General features: G+C 48.9%; 1 protein-coding gene across 1 annotated transcript in view; it reads right to left on the bottom strand.

Moving 5' to 3' along the window:
* The window catches only part of LOC121542067 (ferroxidase HEPHL1), an 85,531-nt gene continuing 68,431 nt past the window's right edge, over window positions 1-17,100 (bottom strand). Inside the window, exons 14-20 of the mRNA XM_045213707.1 lie at window positions 10,846-10,971; window positions 8,609-8,715; window positions 8,290-8,527; window positions 6,780-6,919; window positions 901-1,054; window positions 551-565; window positions 1-451 (exon numbers count right to left, since the gene is read on the bottom strand). Of these exons, the coding sequence (XP_045069642.1) occupies window positions 387-451; window positions 551-565; window positions 901-1,054; window positions 6,780-6,919; window positions 8,290-8,527; window positions 8,609-8,715; window positions 10,846-10,971 (845 nt within the window). The 3' untranslated portion in view covers window positions 1-386. The remainder of the gene's footprint in view (window positions 452-550; window positions 566-900; window positions 1,055-6,779; window positions 6,920-8,289; window positions 8,528-8,608; window positions 8,716-10,845; window positions 10,972-17,100) is intronic.

Raw genomic sequence — 17,100 nt, 5'->3', positions numbered from 1 at the left:
AAGGCTGTAACGTAACAAAATGTAGAAAAAGTCAAGGGGTCTGAATACTTTCCGAATGCACTGTATACATTGCAGACAAATTCTTCAAATTCATTGCTTTTCAAAATATGTTATAACAGCACTGGCAAACCATGGTTGACCAACTCCCTGACCAACATGGCTGACCTTTGGACCATCATGAGAAGGTTCATGTCCATTCTAGTATTCTGATTCTATGGTATGGTAAATCTGTAATATGGATGATTGGATGGTAAATCTGTAATATGGACGATTGGATGGTAAATCTGTGTAATATTTAACCGTCATTTATCATCATTCTATCTACTGTAGGACTGTCCTCCGATTGGTTTGATAGCTGATTCCATAAACTGATATTCCGCTGTAGTCTAGTGCAGGACGGCCAGCAGCAGGGGCAGTAGCAGAAGAGAGATGGAACCTCCAACGCCAGGTGCTACAGGAGAGAGGGGAGAAATAGTCATTCTAATGTGGTTGATGTTATACCAATGTCTAGTCATTCTAATGTGGTTCATGTTTATTCATGTCTACTCACCATGTGATGATTTTTCTGGAATAAAAGATAAACAAGAGATTTGATGTTAGACAATGTTCTCTCTCTCTCTCTCTCTCTCTCTCTCTCTCTCTCTCTCTCTCTCTCTCTCTCTCTCTCTCTCTCTCTCTCTCTCTCTCTCTCTCTCTCTCTCTCTCTCTCTCTCTCTCTCTCTCTCTCTCTCTCTCTCTCTCTCTCTCTCTCTCTCTCTCTCTCTCTCTCTCTCTCTCTCTCTGCCACACACACAAACACACGGTCTGGGTCTCAAGAGGTTAGATCTGGGTTTGGGTCCTGTGATGGTGAAGGTGGTCACCATGGTTACCTGTGATGGTGAAGGTGGTCTCCATGGTTACCTGTGATGGTGAAGGTAGTCTCCATGCCAGCGTGGATGTGGTCGGTGACGTGGCAGTGCAACAGCCATGTCCCAGGGTTCCCTGCTGTCATCTCAACCGTCTGAAACGTCCCTGGGAACAGGTCAAACACATCTGCACGGTGCACACTGTCCATCTGATGCACACACACACCAGGGGAGAGAGAGGGGAGGAGGTGGGAAATGTTTAAAACACATCCACACTGTACGTCTGAGGATCACGTTAACACATAGATTTACTGTATTATCATATATATTTATACCATGGCATTGTTGAATACTCCTTTCTGATTGGCTTGAAGGGCATTCTAGAGTGTGCATTACAGTGCCTTGCAAAAGTATTCATCCCCCTTGGCGTCGCCCCAGGAAGCCGATTCTAGATTTAACTTTGGATTTTAGAAGCTTAATCTGAGTCTGGAAGGAGAGTTTACGGTCTAACCAGACACCTAGGTATTTGTAGTTGTCCACATACTCTAGGTCAGACCCGCCGAGAGTAGTGATTCTAGTCGGGTGGGCGGGTGCAAGCAGCATTCGATGAAGAGCATGCATTTAGTTTTACTAGTGTTTAAGAGCAGTTGGAGGCTACTGAAGGAGTGTTGTATGGCATTGAAGCTCGTTTGGAGGTTTGTTAACACAGTGTCCAATGAAGGGCCAGATGTATACAAAATGGTGTCGTCTGCGTAGAGGTGGATCTGAGAGTCACCAGCAGCAAGAGCGACATCATTGATATACACAGAGAATAGAGTCGGCACGAGAATTGAACCCTGTGGCACCCCCATAGAGACGGCCAGAGGTCCAGACAACAGGCCCTCCGATTTGACACACTGAACTCTATCTGAGAAGTAGTTGGTGAACCAGGCGAGGCAGTCAGTTGAGAAACCAAGGCTATTTAGTCTGCCAATAAGAATGCGGTGGTTGACAGAGTCGAAAGCCTTGGCCAGGTCGATGAAGACGGCTGCGCACTACTGTCTTTTATCAATCACGGTTATTATATCGTTTAGGACCTTGAGCGTGGCTGAGGTGCACCCATGACCAGCTCGGAAACCAGATTGCACAGCGGAGAAGGTACGGTGGGTGTGGTCGGTGATCTGTTTGTTAACTTGGCTTTCAAATACTTTCGAAAGGCAGGGCAGGATGGATATAGGTCTGTAACAGTTTGGATCTAGAGTGCCACCCCCTTTGAAGAGGGGGATGACCACGGCAGCTTTCCAATCTCTGGGGATCTCAGACGATACGAAAGAGAGGTTGAACAGGCTAGTAACAGGGAACTGTTACACGCCAACCCAGGACCTCCACATCCAGCTTCTTCACCTGCGGGATCGTCTGAGACCAGCCACCCAGACAGCTGATGGAACTGAGGAGTATTTCTGTCTGTAATAAAGCCCTTTTGTGGGGAGAAACTAATTCTGATTGGCTGGGCTGGTGCCCCAGTGGGTGGGCCTGGCTCCCAAGTGGGTGGGTCTATGCCACTGACCAGTCATATGGTATCAATAGATTAGAGCCTAATGAATTTATTTCAATTGACTGATTTCCTTATATGAACTGTAAATCTTTGAAATTGTTGTATGTAGCGTTTATATTTTTGTTCAGTATATATTTCAAAAGTTTGAGGTAGGCTATATGATCACACCGGTAATAGATCTGTTGTTGTATTAGTTGTGAGGCATATATTTAAATAATTAGCTTTATATTTTACTGGGCTGATGGTGCCTCCATCTGATGGTCAGTCTCAGACTGAGGGGTTCGCCTCTCACCAGCCCTCCTCTCTCCCTTTCCTCCACTGCCTCTCACCATCCCTCCTCTCTCCCTTTCCTCCACTGCCTCTCACCATCCCTCCTCTCTCCCTTTCCTTCGCCTCTCACCAGCCCTCCTCTCTCCCTTTCCTCCACTGCCTCTCACCATCCCTCCTCTCTCCCTTTCCTTCGCCTCTCACCAGCCCTCCTCTCTCCCTTTCCTCCACTGCCTCTCACCAGCCCTCCGCTCTCCCTTTCCTCCGCCTCTCAACATCCCTCCTCTCTCCCTTTCCTTCGCCTCTCAGCAGCCCTCCTCTCTCCCTTTCCTTCGCCTCTCACCAGCCCTCCTCTCTCCCTTTCCTCCACTGCCTCTCACCAGCCCTCCTCTCTCCCTTTCCTTCGCCTCTGACCAGCCCTCCTCTCTCCCTTTCCTTCGCCTCTCACCAGCCCTCCTCTCTCCCTTTCCTCCACTGCCTCTCACCAGCCCTCCGCTCTCCCTTTCCTCCGCCTCTCAACATCCCTCCTCTCTCCCTTTCCTTCGCCTCTCAGCAGCCCTCCTCTCTCCCTTTCCTTCGCCTCTCACCAGCCCTCCTCTCTCCCTTTCCTTCGCCTCTCACCAGCCCTCCTCTCTCCCTTTCCTTCGCCTCTCACCAGCCCTCCTCTCTCCCTTTCCTCCACTGCCTCTCACCAGCCCTCCTCTCTCCCTTTCCTTCGCCTCTCACCATCCCTCCTCTCTCCCTTTCCTCCACTGCCTCTCACCAGCCCTCCTCTCTCCCTTTCCTTCGCCTCTCACCAGCCCTCCTCTCTCCCTTTCCTTCGCCTCTCACCAGCCCTCCGCTCTCCCTTTCCTCCACTGCCTCTCACCAGCCCTCCTCTCTCCCTTTCCTTCGCCTCTCACCAGCCCTCCTCTCTCCCTTTCCTCCACTGCCTCTCACCATCCCTCCTCTCTCCCTTTCCTCCACTGCCTCTCACCATCCCTCCTCTCTCCCTTTCCTTCGCCTCTCACCAGCCCTCCTCTCTCCCTTTCCTCCACTGCCTCTCACCAGCCCTCCGCTCTCCCTTTCCTCCGCCTCTCAACATCCCTCCTCTCTCCCTTTCCTTCGCCTCTCAGCAGCCCTCCTCTCTCCCTTTCCTTCGCCTCTCACCAGCCCTCCTCTCTCCCTTTCCTCCACTGCCTCTCACCAGCCCTCCTCTCTCCCTTTCCTTCGCCTCTGACCAGCCCTCCTCTCTCCCTTTCCTTCGCCTCTCACCAGCCCTCCGCTCTCCCTTTCCTCCGCCTCTCACCAGCCCTCCTCTCTCCCTTTCCTTCGCCTCTCAGCAGCCCTCCTCTCTCCCTTTCCTTCGCCTCTCACCAGCCCTCCTCTCTCCCTTTCCTTCGCCTCTCACCAGCCCTCCTCTCTCCCTTTCCTCCGCCTCTCACCAGCCCTCCTCTCTCCCTTTCCTTCGCCTCTCAACAGCCCTCCTCTCTCCCTTTCCTCCACTGCCTCTCACCAGCCCTCCTCTCTCCCTTTCCTTCGCCTCTCACCAGCCCTCCGCTCTCCCTTTCCTCCGCCTCTCACCAGCCCTCCTCTCTCCCTTTCCTCCACTGCCTCTCACCAGCCCTCCTCTCTCCCTTTCCTTCGCCTCTCACCAGCCCTCCGCTCTCCCTTTCCTCCGCCTCTCACCAGCCCTCCTCTCTCCCTTTCCTCCACTGCCTCTCACCAGCCCTCCTCTCTCCCTTTCCTTCGCCTCTCACCAGCCCTCCGCTCTCTCTTTCCTTCGCCTCTCACCAGCCCTCCTCTCTCCCTTTCCTTCGCCTCTCACCATCCCTCCTCTCTCCCTTTCCTTCGCCTCTCAGCATCCCTCCTCTCTCCCTTTCCTTCGCCTCTCACCAGCCCTCCGCTCTCCCTTTCCTTCGCCTCTCAGCAGCCCTCCTCTCTCCCTTTCCTCCGCCTCTCACCAGCCCTCCGCTCTCCCTTTCCTCCGCCTCTCACCAGCCCTCCTCTCTCCCTTTCCTCCACTGCCTCTCACCAGCCCTCCTCTCTCCCTTTCCTTCGCCTCTCACCAGCCCTCCGCTCTCCCTTTCCTCCGCCTCTCACCAGCCCTCCTCTCTCCCTTTCCTCCACTGCCTCTCACCATCCCTCCTCTCTCTCTTTCCTTCGCCTCTCACCAGCCCTCCTCTCTCCCTTTCCTTCGCCTCTCACCAGCCCTCCTCTCTCCCTTTCCTCCACTGCCTCTCACCAGCCCTCCTCTCTCCCTTTCCTTCGCCTCTCACCAGCCCTCCTCTCTCCCTTTCCTTCGCCTCTCACCAGCCCTCCTCTCTCCCTTTCCTTCGCCTCTCACCATCCCTCCTCTCTCCCTTTCCTTCGCCTCTCAGCATCCCTCCTCTCTCCCTTTCCTTCGCCTCTCACCAGCCCTCCTCTCTCCCTTTCCTTCGCCTCTCACCAGCCCTCCTCTCTCCCTTTCCTCCGCCTCTCACCAGCCCTCCACTCTCCCTTTCCTCCACTGCCTCTCAACAGCCCTCCTCTCTCCCTTTCCTCCGCCTCTCACCAGCCCTCCTCTCTCCCTTTCCTTCGCCTCTCACCAGCCCTCCTCTCTCCCTTTCCTTCGCCTCTCACCAGCCCTCCTCTCTCCCTTTCCTCCACTGCCTCTCACCAGCCCTCCTCTCTCCCTTTCCTTCGCCTCTCACCAGCCCTCCTCTCTCCCTTTCCTTCGCCTCTCACCAGCCCTCCGCTCTCCCTTTCCTTCGCCTCTCACCAGCCCTCCTCTCTCCCTTTCCTTCGCCTCTCACCAGCCCTCCTCTCTCCCTTTCCTTCGCCTCTCACCATCCCTCCTCTCTCCCTTTCCTTCGCCTCTCACCAGCCCTCCACTCTCCCTTTCCTCCACTGACACCGACCATAAAAAGGGACACTGTCTTCCAGCTGATGGCAAAACTCGAGTCGCACCGCATTACTTCTGCCTCATGCACAAATTCATGTTGTTTCTCCTACGAACAGAGAATGCGAAATATTCCTCGATATTAAAAAAAGACCCAAGACGCTAATAATAACACAAGACTATAGATCCACTTTCCTACTCATTCATTACTGCTGTAGTGGAAATAGGAAGAAAGTGCATTTTATGGCTTATAAAAGTGTTGAATACAAAGTGTTGACAGCGCTGAGTAAACTTAAACACTCACTCATAAAAACAGCAGCTCTTTGCTGTATTCGTTGACAGTCTCTCTTTAGTCATGTTTTAAAACGTTTTTGAAATCTCACAGTATCAACTTCGCTGTAGTGGTAGGCCTATAGTGATTGATTTTGCTTTCCCGCCGGCAGAGTTTGTACCTTCAGACACATAAAATGGTTCAAAATAGAAACAGTTGCCTACCCAGCGCGCACAGCAGTTGCACCTGCCGCCAACAGCCCGAGACAAATAAAACAAAATAGGAACACAAGGCTTTATCGTTTTTTTTTTTTTACAGAAATGTTTGGCGATTGACTAGGAATGCCTTGGAGATCGACTGGTTGGTGACCACTGCTCTAGAAAGTTGAGTGAAGTTCAATCTCGTGCTTCTCTCTGTGGGTTTCTTCTTTGTGGCAGTCCCGCGCAGCTTAGACGGAACATTGCTCACCAGACATGTCACCCATTGAGCATGTTTGGGATGCTCTGGATCGACGTGTACGACATCGTGTTCCAGTTCCCGCCAATATCCAGCAACTTGGCACAGCCATTGAAGAGGAGTGGGACAACATTCCACAGGCCACAATCAACATCCTGATCAACTGTATGCGTAGGAGATGTGTCGCGCTGCATGAGGCAAATAATGGTCACACCAGATACTGACTGGTTTTCTGATCCACGCCCCTACTATCTGTATTCCCAGTCATGTGAAATCCATAGATTAGGGCCTAATGAATTTATTTCAATTGACTGATATCCTTATATCAATGTAACTCAGTAGAAGAAGAAGAGGAAGAAGAAGAAGAAGAAGGAGGAGGAGGTGGAGGAGGAGGAGGAGGAGGAGGAGGAGAGTGATGGGAGGGGAGGGGGGAGGTGGGGGAGGAGGAGTTGGAGGAGGGGAGGAGGAGGAGGTGGAGGAGGTGGAGGAGGAGGAGGAGGAGGTGGAGGAGGAGGAGGTGGAGGAGGAGGAGGAGGAGTGTCTTACTTTATAGGTGAATGTCTCAGCGTGGAAGTGGACGGTATGTACGTCCACCTCGTTGCCCATCCCCAGTAGATACCAGTCCACCGTCTGGCCATTAGACATGGTTAGACCATGCAGGTTCCCATAGAGCTTACCATTTATACCTACACACACACACACACACACACACACACACACACACACACACTATAATACTCCTTAATACCATCGCAGTCAACATGGTATCTCTCTCTGTCAGCTTCTGTCTGTATATTAATATATGTTACAGGTGTCAGTACTATATCAGTCAACATGGTATCTCTCTCTGTCAGATTGGCGTGGGCTAGATGGAGTTTCCAAATACCGTAATTTCCTTTCAAATCCATGAAGGGAAGGGCAAATTTAGGGAGGAAGGAGAGAATATTGGGACACACCCGCTCTCTTTTCTATAAGCTTGGCTCTTCTTCTTCCTCCCCCTCCTCTTCCTCTCCCTCCCTCTCCTCACCTCCTCTTCCGCTCTCCTCCTCCTCTCCTCTCCCTACTCCTCTCCTTCCCTCTCCTCTCCCTACCGCCTCTCCCCCTCCTCTCCACTCTACTTCTCTCCTCTCCTCTCCTCTCCCTACTCCTCTCCTTCCCTCTCCTCTCCCTACCGCCTCTCCCCCTCCTCTCCACTCTACTTCTCTCCTCTCCTCTCCCTACTCCTCTCCTTCCCTCTCCTCTCCCTACCGCCTCTCCCCCTCCTCTCCACTCTACTTCTCTCCTCTCTACTCCTCTCCCTACTCCCCTCATTTCCTCTCCTCTCCCTCCTCTCCTCTCTACTCCTCTCCCTACTCCTCTCATTTCCTCTCCTCTCCCTACTCCTCTCATTTCCTCTCCTCTCCCTACTCCTCTCATTCCCTCTCCTCTCCCTACTCCCCTCATTCCCTCTCCTCTCCCTACTCCTCTCATTCCCTCTCCTCTCCCTACCTCCTCTCCTCTCTACTCCTCTCCCTACTCCTCTCATTTCCTCTCCTCTCCCTACTCCTCTCATTTCCTCTCCTCTCCCTACTCCTCTCATTTCCTCTCCTCTCCCTACTCCTCTCCCTACTCCTCTCATTTCCTCTCCTCTCCCTACTCCTCTCCCTACTCCTCTCATTTCCTCTCCTCTCCCTACTCCTCTCATTCCCTCTCCTCTCCCTACTCCTCTCATTTCCTCTCCTCTCCCTACTCCTCTCATTCCCTCTCCTCTCCCTACTCCTCTCATTTCCCTCTCCTCTCCCTACTCCTCTCATTTCCTCTCCTCTCCCTACTCCTCTCATTCCCTCTCCTCTCCCTACTCCTCTCATTTCCTCTCCTCTCCCTACTCCTCTCCCTACTCCTCTCATTTCCTCTCCTCTCCCTACTCCTCTCCTCTCTACTCCTCTCCCTACTCTTCTCATTTTCTCTCCTCCTCTCATTCCCTCTCCTCTCCTTTGCCCCTCTCCTCTCTACTCCTCTCCCTACTCCTCTCATCCCCTCCCCTCCTCTCTCTCCCTCCCCTCCTCTCTCTACTCACCGTGCATCTTGTTGCTCTCTATAAAATAGTCGTCCATGGTGAAGTTACTGGGGTCAGTGTGGAGGTAAGTTCTGATGTTGTCTTCCAGGTACCATGACTCATTCTCATCAAACACCATGAATAGCAGAGCAAACTCCCTCTCCACATCCCTCCTCTTCCTCGCTCCCCCCTCAGTTCCACGCTGCAGTACTCCCCGTCTGCAGACCACCAAGGGGCCCAGGAGACCACTGAACACGTCCTGAAGGACAGATAGAGAGGCATGCTGGAAATAGGTAGACACACACATTCTCAGGAGTTATATAGGTAAACATACACACACCTTGACGAAGTCAACAGTAGAGTAGTACGCGTAGGAGATACAGTTAGGATCAGAGACTCCTGGACCAGAGCTCTCTGGGACCTCCCACCTGAACTCTGTCATATAACCTGGGGATGAGAGAATAGAGGAGGAGAAGAGGAGAGGAGAGAGAAGAGAGGAGGAGAGGAGAGGGGAGAGAAGGAGAGGAGAGGAGGAGAGGAGCAGAGGAGAGGGTAGGAGAGGAGGAGGAGAGAAGAGGGGAGAGAAGGAGAGGAGAAGGAGGAGAGGGGAGGGGAGAGAAGGAGAGGAGAGAGGGGGAGAGGAGAGGGGAGAGGAGAGGAGAGGAGGAGAGGGAGAAAGGAGAGGGGAGAGAAGAGGAGGAGGAGGAGAGGAGAGGGAGAGAAGAGGAGAGGAGAGGGAGAGGAGGAAGGAGGAGAGGGAGAGAAGGAGAGGAGAGGAGAGAGAGGAGGAGAGGAGAGGAGAGGAGAGGAGAGGAGGAAGGAGAGGAGAGGAGAGGAGAGGAGAGGAGGAGAGGAGAGGAGAGGGAGAGGAGAGGAGAGGAGAGGAGAGGAGAGGAGGAAAGAGAAGAGAAGGAGAGGAGTTGAGGAGAGAGAAGGAGAGGATGAGAGGAGAGGAGGGAGGAGAGGAGAGGGGAGAGGAGAGGAGAGGGAGAGAGAGGAGAGGAGGAGGAGAGGAGGAGAGAAGGAGAGGAGAGAGGAGAGGAGGAGGAGGAGAGGAGAGGGGAGACGAGGAGAGGAGAGGGGAGAGAAGGAAAGGAGAGGAGAGGGGAGGGGAGAGAAGGAGAGGAGGGAGGGAGATAAGGAGAGGAGAGGAGGAGAGAAGGAGAGGAGAGGGGAGAGGAGGAGAGGAGAGGAGAAGAGGAGGAGAGGAAAAAAGGGGAGGAGAGGAGAGGAGAGAGAAGGAGAGGAGAGAGAAGGAGAGGAGGAGAGGAGAGGGGAGGAGGAGAGAAGAGGAGGAGAGGAGAGAGGAGAGAAGGAGAGGAGAGAAGGAGAGGAGGAGAGGAGAGCAGAAGAGAGGAGGAGAGGAGAGGAGGAGAGGAGAGAGGAGGAAAAGGAGGAGAGGAGAGGGGAGAGAAGGAGAAGAGAGGGGAGGAGGAGAGGAGGAGCGGAGGAGAGGAGGAGAGGAGGAGCGGAGGAGAGGAGAGGGTAGGAGAGGAGGAGAGGTGGAGAGGAGAGGAGAGGAGGAGAGAAGGAGGGGAGAAGAGGAGAGGAGGAGAGAAGGAGAGGAGTGGAGAGGAGGAGAGAAGGAGAGGAGAGGAGGAGAGGAGAGGGGAGAGAAGGAGAGGAGAGGAGGAGAGGAGAGGGGAGAGAAGGAGAGGAGGAGAGGAGAGGAGGAGAGAAGAGGAGGAGAGGAGGAGAGGAGAGAGGAGAGCAGAAGAGAGGAGGAGAGGAGAGGAGGAGAGGAGGGGAAAGGGGAGGAGAGCACATTCTAAACACTAACATGGACCGTTGTTGGTTGGACAGGTGTGTCTGTGTCTGCGATGTCCACTCTGTGTGCTTGTATAGAGTCCAGCTGGCAGTGTGTTCTACCTGGCTGGACAGGTGTGTGTGTTCTACCTGGCTGGACAGGTGTGTGTGTTCTACCTGGCTGGACAGGTGTGTGTGTTCTACCTGGCCGGACAGGTGTGTGTGTGTTCTACCTGGCCGGACAGGTGTGTGTGTTCTACCTGGCTGGACAGGTGTGTGTGTTCTACCTGGCTGGACAGGTGTGTGTGTTCTACCTGGCTGGACAGGTGTGTGTGTTCTACCTGGCTGGACAGGTGTGTGTGTTCTACCTGGCTGGACAGGTGTGTGTGTTCTACCTGGTTGGACAGGTGTGTGTGTTCTACCTGGCTGGACAGGTGTGTGTGTTCTACCTGGCTGGACAGGTGTGTGTGTTCTACCTGGCTGGACAGGTGTGTGTGTTCTACCTGGCTGGACAGGTGTGTGTGTTCTACCTGGCTGGACAGGTGTGTGTGTTCTACCTGGCTGGACAGGTGTGTGTGTTCTACCTGGCTGGACAGGTGTGTGTGTTCTACCTGGCTGGACAGGTGTGTGTGTTCTACCTGGCTGGACAGGTGTGTGTGTTCTACCTGGCTGGACAGGTGTGTGTGTTCTATCTGGCTGGACAGGTGTGTGTGTTCTACCTGGCCGGACAGGTGTGTGTGTGTTCTACCTGGCTGGACAGGTGTGTGTGTTCTACCTGGCTGGACAGGTGTGTGTGTTCTACCTGGCTGGACAGGTGTGTGTGTGTTCTACCTGGCTGGACAGGTGTGTGTGTGTCGGTGGTGACCACTCCGTGAGCGTGTATAGAGTACGGGCGGCTGGCTCTGTTCTTAAAGGTGATCAGGACCTCCTCTCCCACCTCCACTCTGATTATAGGACCTGTAGGAACACACAGAAACACACCAGCAACCGTATCAACCCCAGCCTGCGCATAACGTTCTGAGAGCTTGGTGCGAGCCTGGTTGTCCTATGGTTATTTTGGCATACAACCTTCCCACAACGTTCTGGGAATGGTGCAGAATAGTTGCTTGGCTTTGGAACATTATCAGCACATTTAAGGAACTTGACAAAAAAAAAACGTTATTTTCTTTGTATTTCATTACTTTAACACAACGTTTGGTTACATTTAATTAACATTTTGGTAATGTTCTAGGGACGTTCTCCAACTGGTTTGACATTGGGAATGTTCTCAAATAGTTCAGAGAAGGTTAAGAAACAACGTTAAGAAACATTTTTTTAAACTTTCAAACCCTTTGCATGTTGTATTCTACATCTGTCCTTCCAGTACTGAATGTAAAACAATGATTATAGACCCTGTTCATGCAAAATGGTTAAAAAACATATTTCACGTTTTTTATACAGAAAATATGCTGAACTAGTTGCATTGTGGATTTTGCCTAAAACATTATTTTAGACCATGTTCATGTAAAAAGTACTTCAGCATAACGTTTCCTAAAGGTTTCCTCGTGGTTCTATTTAAAGTCATGTTCTCAAATTGTTCCGAGAACGTTAATAAAACCTTCCACAAAAACTACAAGAAAACTTTAGTAACGTTCAGAGAGCGTTCTAAAAAAATGTATTTAAAAACATACATTCCGTTCTCAGAACATGTAGAAAACGTTCCATAAAAAGCACAAGAAAACATTTGTAACGTTCAGAGAACGTTCAAAGAACGTGTTGAAAACCCTTACAGTTGCCCATGTGTACTACTCTCAAACCCTCTCTCTCTGGCCCTGGGACTTAGAGACAAAACTTTGTGACTTCTTACAGCAGGCTACCAAACCCCCGACCTCAGTCTGAGGAGATGTGCTGATAGAATTTCGGGAGCGTTTTCCTCAGATTTCCTTTATTAAAATCCCCAGCTACAATAAATCGCAGTCTGCGGTTTCCAGTTTTCACATAGTCCAGTGTAGTTCCTTGAGAGCCGTCGCGGTGTCAGCTTGGGGTGAATATACACGGCAGTCACTATAACCAAAGAAAACTATCTCGGGAGGGAATGCGGTCGGCATTTGATGGTGAGGTATTCAGATCGGGAGAACAAAAAGGACTTCCTGTACGTTGCCACAGTCACACCATGATTTGTTAGTCATAAAACAAACCCCTCCGCTTTTCTTTTTCCTGGACAGTTCTTTCTTCCTGTCCACGCGAATGGAAGGTTGCTGAATGGACGGAGACAATATATCTGGAGAGAGCCATGATTCTGTAAAACATATTATGTTACAGTCCCTGCTGTCTCTCTGGAAGGAGATCATCGCCCTGAGCTCGTCTACTTTCTTGTCCAGGGACTGAACGTTATATACTCGGTGGATTGACGTCACTACTTCTTCCTCTTCTCTGGCCTCGGCTTTTTTGGTGAATAGAGCAGGAAGTTCAAACAAAGGATCCAGGAAGTGGAATTTGTGCTATAATTTCTGGTGAGTGACCGCCGATCTAATATCCCAAAGTTATTTTCGGCTGTAGGTAATAACGTTTCGAGCAAATAATGTAAGAAATAACAACAACAACAAACAAGGTGTATGTCGGCGCCATCTTGTCGGTCCTGTGAACTTTCGGTCATCCTGTGAACTTTCGGTCATCCTTTGAACTTTCGGTCATCCTGTGAACCCTGTTCATTGCTGCTCAAAAGTATATTTAAAAGTCTTATTGAAGCATTCAGTGAAAGTTTTGCATTAACAACATTGTGTTTTTGTCATTAACTTTAAAATGATCCAAACCACAAGCTAGAACGAGCGCATTTTCATTTCACTGGTAGAATTTGGCGTATTTCGAATTCCTGTGTATTGGTCTGCTCATAGTGAACGACAAAGTCCGGCATTCATATGTAGATACCGCCCACTAGTAGAAGGAGAAGTACAGTGCCTTGCAAAAGTATTCATCCCCCTTGGCGTTTTTCCTATTTTGTTGCATTACAACATGTAATTTAAATTGATTTTTATTTGGATTTCATGTAATGGACATACACAAAATAGTCCAAATTGGTGAAATGAAATGAAAAAAATCACTAGTTTAAATAAATTATAAAAAATAAATAACGGAAAAGTGTTGCGTGCATATGTATTCACCCCCTTTACTATGAAGCCCCTAAATAAGATCTGGTACAACCAATTACCTTCAGAAGTCACATAATTAGTTAAATAAAGTCCACCTGTGTGCAATCTAAGTGTCACATGATCTGTCACATGAACTCAGTATATACAGTGGGGGAAAAAAGTATTTAGTCAGCCACCAATTGTGCAAGTTCTCCCACTTAAAAAGATGAGAGAGGCCTGTAATTTTCATCATAGGTACACATCAACTATGACAGACAAAATGAGAAAAAAAATTCCAGAAAATCACATTGTAGGATTTTCAATGAATTTATTTGCAAATTATGGTGGAAAATAAGTATTTGGTCAATAACAAAAGTTTCTCAATACTTTGTTATATACCCTTTGTTGGCAATGACACAGGTCAAACGTTTTCTGTAAGTCTTCACAAGGTTTTCACACACTGTTGCTGGTATTTTGGCCCATTCCTCCATGCAGATCTCCTCTAGAGCAGTGATGTTTTGGGGCTGTCGCTGGGCAACACGGACTTTCAACTCCCCTCCAAAGATTTTTTTATGGGGTTGAGATCTGGAGACTGGCTAGGCCACTCCAGGACCTTGAAATGCTTCTTACAAAGCCACTCCTTCGTTGCCCGGGCGGTGTGTTTGGGAACATTGTCATGCTGAAAGACCCAGCCACGTTTCATCTTCAATGCCCTTGCTGATGGAAGGAGGTTTTCTCTCAAAATCTCACGATACATGGCCCCATTCATTCTTTCCTTTACACGGATCAGTCGTCCTGGTCCCTTTGCAGAAAAACAGCCCCAAAGCATGATGTTTCCACCCCCATGCTTCACAGTAGGTATGGTGTTCTTTGGATGGAACTCTGCATTATTTGTCCTCCAAACACGACGAGTTTAGTTTTTACCAAAACGTTTTATTTTGGTTTCATCTGACCATATGACATTCTCCCAATCCTCTTCTGGATCATCCAAATGAACTCTAGCAAACTTCAGACGGGCCTGGACATGTACTGGCTTAAGCAGGGTGACCATCCCATGTACTGGCTTAAGCAGGGTGACCATCCCCACCGTCAAACATGGAGGTGGAAACATTATGCTTTGGGGTGTTTTTCTGCTAAGGGGACAGGACAACTTCACCGCATCAAAGGGACGATGGACGGGGCCATGTACCGTCAAATCTTGGGTGAGAACCTCCTTCCCTCAGCCAGAAAACGTACAAAATCAGCAGGGGATCAAATACTTTTTTCCCTCACTGTACACACTGTCAATAAATTTAGCCTGTACCAGGGCCGTCACAGCAGAGTAAACATATTTGACTAATGTTAGCTAAAGTAAGCTAACTAACATTAGCAAATAAGAGTAGCCATCTAGAAAACACTCTGTTACAAAAATGTTTTGCTACATCACTCTGTGTGTTGGTAGCAATGATGAATGTGTATAAATCGTCTATGGTTGGTTAGTTGGTTCTCAGCTGGCTCGCAATCTTACTGCCAATTTAGTGACACTTGCTAGCTAGTTAACAGCAAACTGGCAATATTGAAATGTCCATGTTAGGTGTGCTAGGCTAGCCAGTCTAATAGAGATCAATATAATTAGTGGGTTAAATTGTGTATTGTTGTGTACTTTGTTGTAGGTGGTATAGAATCTGTTTCCAACACGTAGCTCTGCACAAGGTGACCATGTAATCAATCTAGTTCCCAAACCTTTCTGGCCCACGACCCCATTTTGATATCTGAAAATTCTCAAGACCCCAACCATGTGAAAACAATTATGTAATTAACAGCCAATGTTTACTTTTTTATTTGGAGCGATGGCAGTCAATTGAAAAATATTCTAACAGTTTTTCTGATTGTCTTCTCAACTCACCGTCACATACTTTTAACGTGGGGCTATGACAGTTAATTGTGACCCGTTTCAGGAAGCTAGGCGTATATGTCGCACATCACAACTTCACAGGAGAGACATATAAAAAATAAATATCAAAATGCGTTTTTGGGCAAAACTGCCTTCTGGAACATGTGAACTTTCATGTGCCTTAATAACTTGTATCGGTTTAGCCACGGAAAAAGACAGGAACCTTCCCGCTAGCCATGATTGGCTGAGATAATGGATTGGCTGGGAGGTGAGTTTTGTATTGGTCTGCCATGTAGGTTCTGTCTATAACGTGAGCTGCGTTTGTGTTGATCATCCTTTCTACCGCTGCTTTTTTAAAAAGATATAACGTTAGCCATCGAGAACTACAAAGGTTTTGCTACTTTTCTTAACAACATTGATGCCCTGAATTTAGCAGGCACTATCTACAGATCAGTTGGAAAAAGTTGTGATAGGCTACTTTCTGCACACGCCACGTTCAGTGTGAACCGGAGTGACTTGACACAACGCTGGCCAAACAAGATGTAGCTACAAACAAGATGGAGTTAAATGGTTCCAGTCTGCCGTGAGGCATTCATGTATACAGGTAAGAGTCTAGCTATGAAACATTAGCTTGCTGGCTCGCTAGCTAACGTTACGTGTATGATCTGTGTAGTAATATTATTTGAATCAGAAATATATTTACATTTCTAGTTATAGCCTAATGTTAGCTAGCTAGCTAACATTGAACCTAGTTGGTTAGCTTTAGCTACTTGCAGATTCATTCTACAGCTATGACAATCAGTTTGTATTGGTAGTAGTATGAGTTGTGATTATGCCGGTTCATTGTTTAGTTAGCTACATGTCTAAATGAAAGACTCCACTTTGCCAGATGATTACATGACCCATCAAGTTAGCCAGGTGTGTCTGGGGGTGGTTACGGCCATCTATTGTATTTCATGAACATGTGTACATGTCTAGACAATAGTGATCCATCTACTTAGCTAGATGTGGCTGGGGGGTGGTTATAGCATTTATTTCACATGACCCATCAATTTAGACAAGTGTGTCTGGGTAAGAATCATCTAATAATTGTAAAATATTTATACAATATTTTTATCCGGACACTTTCTGTTTTTGATATTGCTACTATGCAATTAACCATTTCACTGTACCGTTTACACCTTCTGTATCCTGTGCATGTGACAAATAAACATCGATTTTATTTGATATAGTGTGTGTTTAACAGAGATTGTAATGTGTAGAACAACATGACCTGCACCAAAGTCAGATTAGGATATAGGCCAAGGACTAGATAAAGTGTATTTTTCAAAGCAGAATTACTTTCCCATTGTTCCTCAACGGCAGTGTAGAGTCGTGGCCAAAGTTTTGAGAATGACACAAGTATTGGTCTCCACAAAGTTTGCTGCTTCAGTGTTCTTAGATCTTTATGTCAGTAGTTACTATGGCATACTGAAGTATAATTACAAGCATTCCATAAGTGTCAAAGGCTTTTATTGACAATGACGTTCAGTTTATGCAAAGAGTCAATATTTGCAGTGTTGACGCTTCTTTTTCAAGACCTCTGCAATCCGCCCTGGCATGCTGTCAATTAACTTCTGGGCCACATCCTGACTGATGGCAGCCCATTCTTGCATAATCAATGCTTGGAGTTTGTCAGAAGTTGTGGGTTTTTGTTTGTCCACCCGCTTCTTGAGGATCGACCACAAGTTCTCAATGGGATTAAGGTCTGGGGAGTTTCCTGGCCATGGACCCAAAATGTCGATGTTTTGTTCCCCGAGCCACTTAGTTACTTTTGCCTTATGGCAAGGTGCTCCATCATGCTGGAAAAGGCATTGGTCGTTACCAAACTGTTCTTGGATGGTTGGGAGAAGTTGCTCTCGGAGGATGTGTTGGTACCATTCTTTATTCATGGCTGTGTTTTTAGGCATAATTGTGAGTGAGCCCACTCCCTTGGCTGAGAAGCAACCCCACACATGAATGGTCTCAGGATGCTTTACTGTTGGCATGACACAGGACTGATGGTAGCGCTCACCTTGTCTTCTCCGGACAAGGTGTTTTCCGGATGGCCCAAACAATCGGAAAGGG

Source organism: Coregonus clupeaformis, unplaced genomic scaffold, assembly GCF_020615455.1.
Source record: "Coregonus clupeaformis isolate EN_2021a unplaced genomic scaffold, ASM2061545v1 scaf0143, whole genome shotgun sequence".
Lineage (NCBI taxonomy): Eukaryota > Metazoa > Chordata > Actinopteri > Salmoniformes > Salmonidae > Coregonus > Coregonus clupeaformis.
This window is presented reverse-complemented; position numbering and strand designations above follow the sequence as displayed.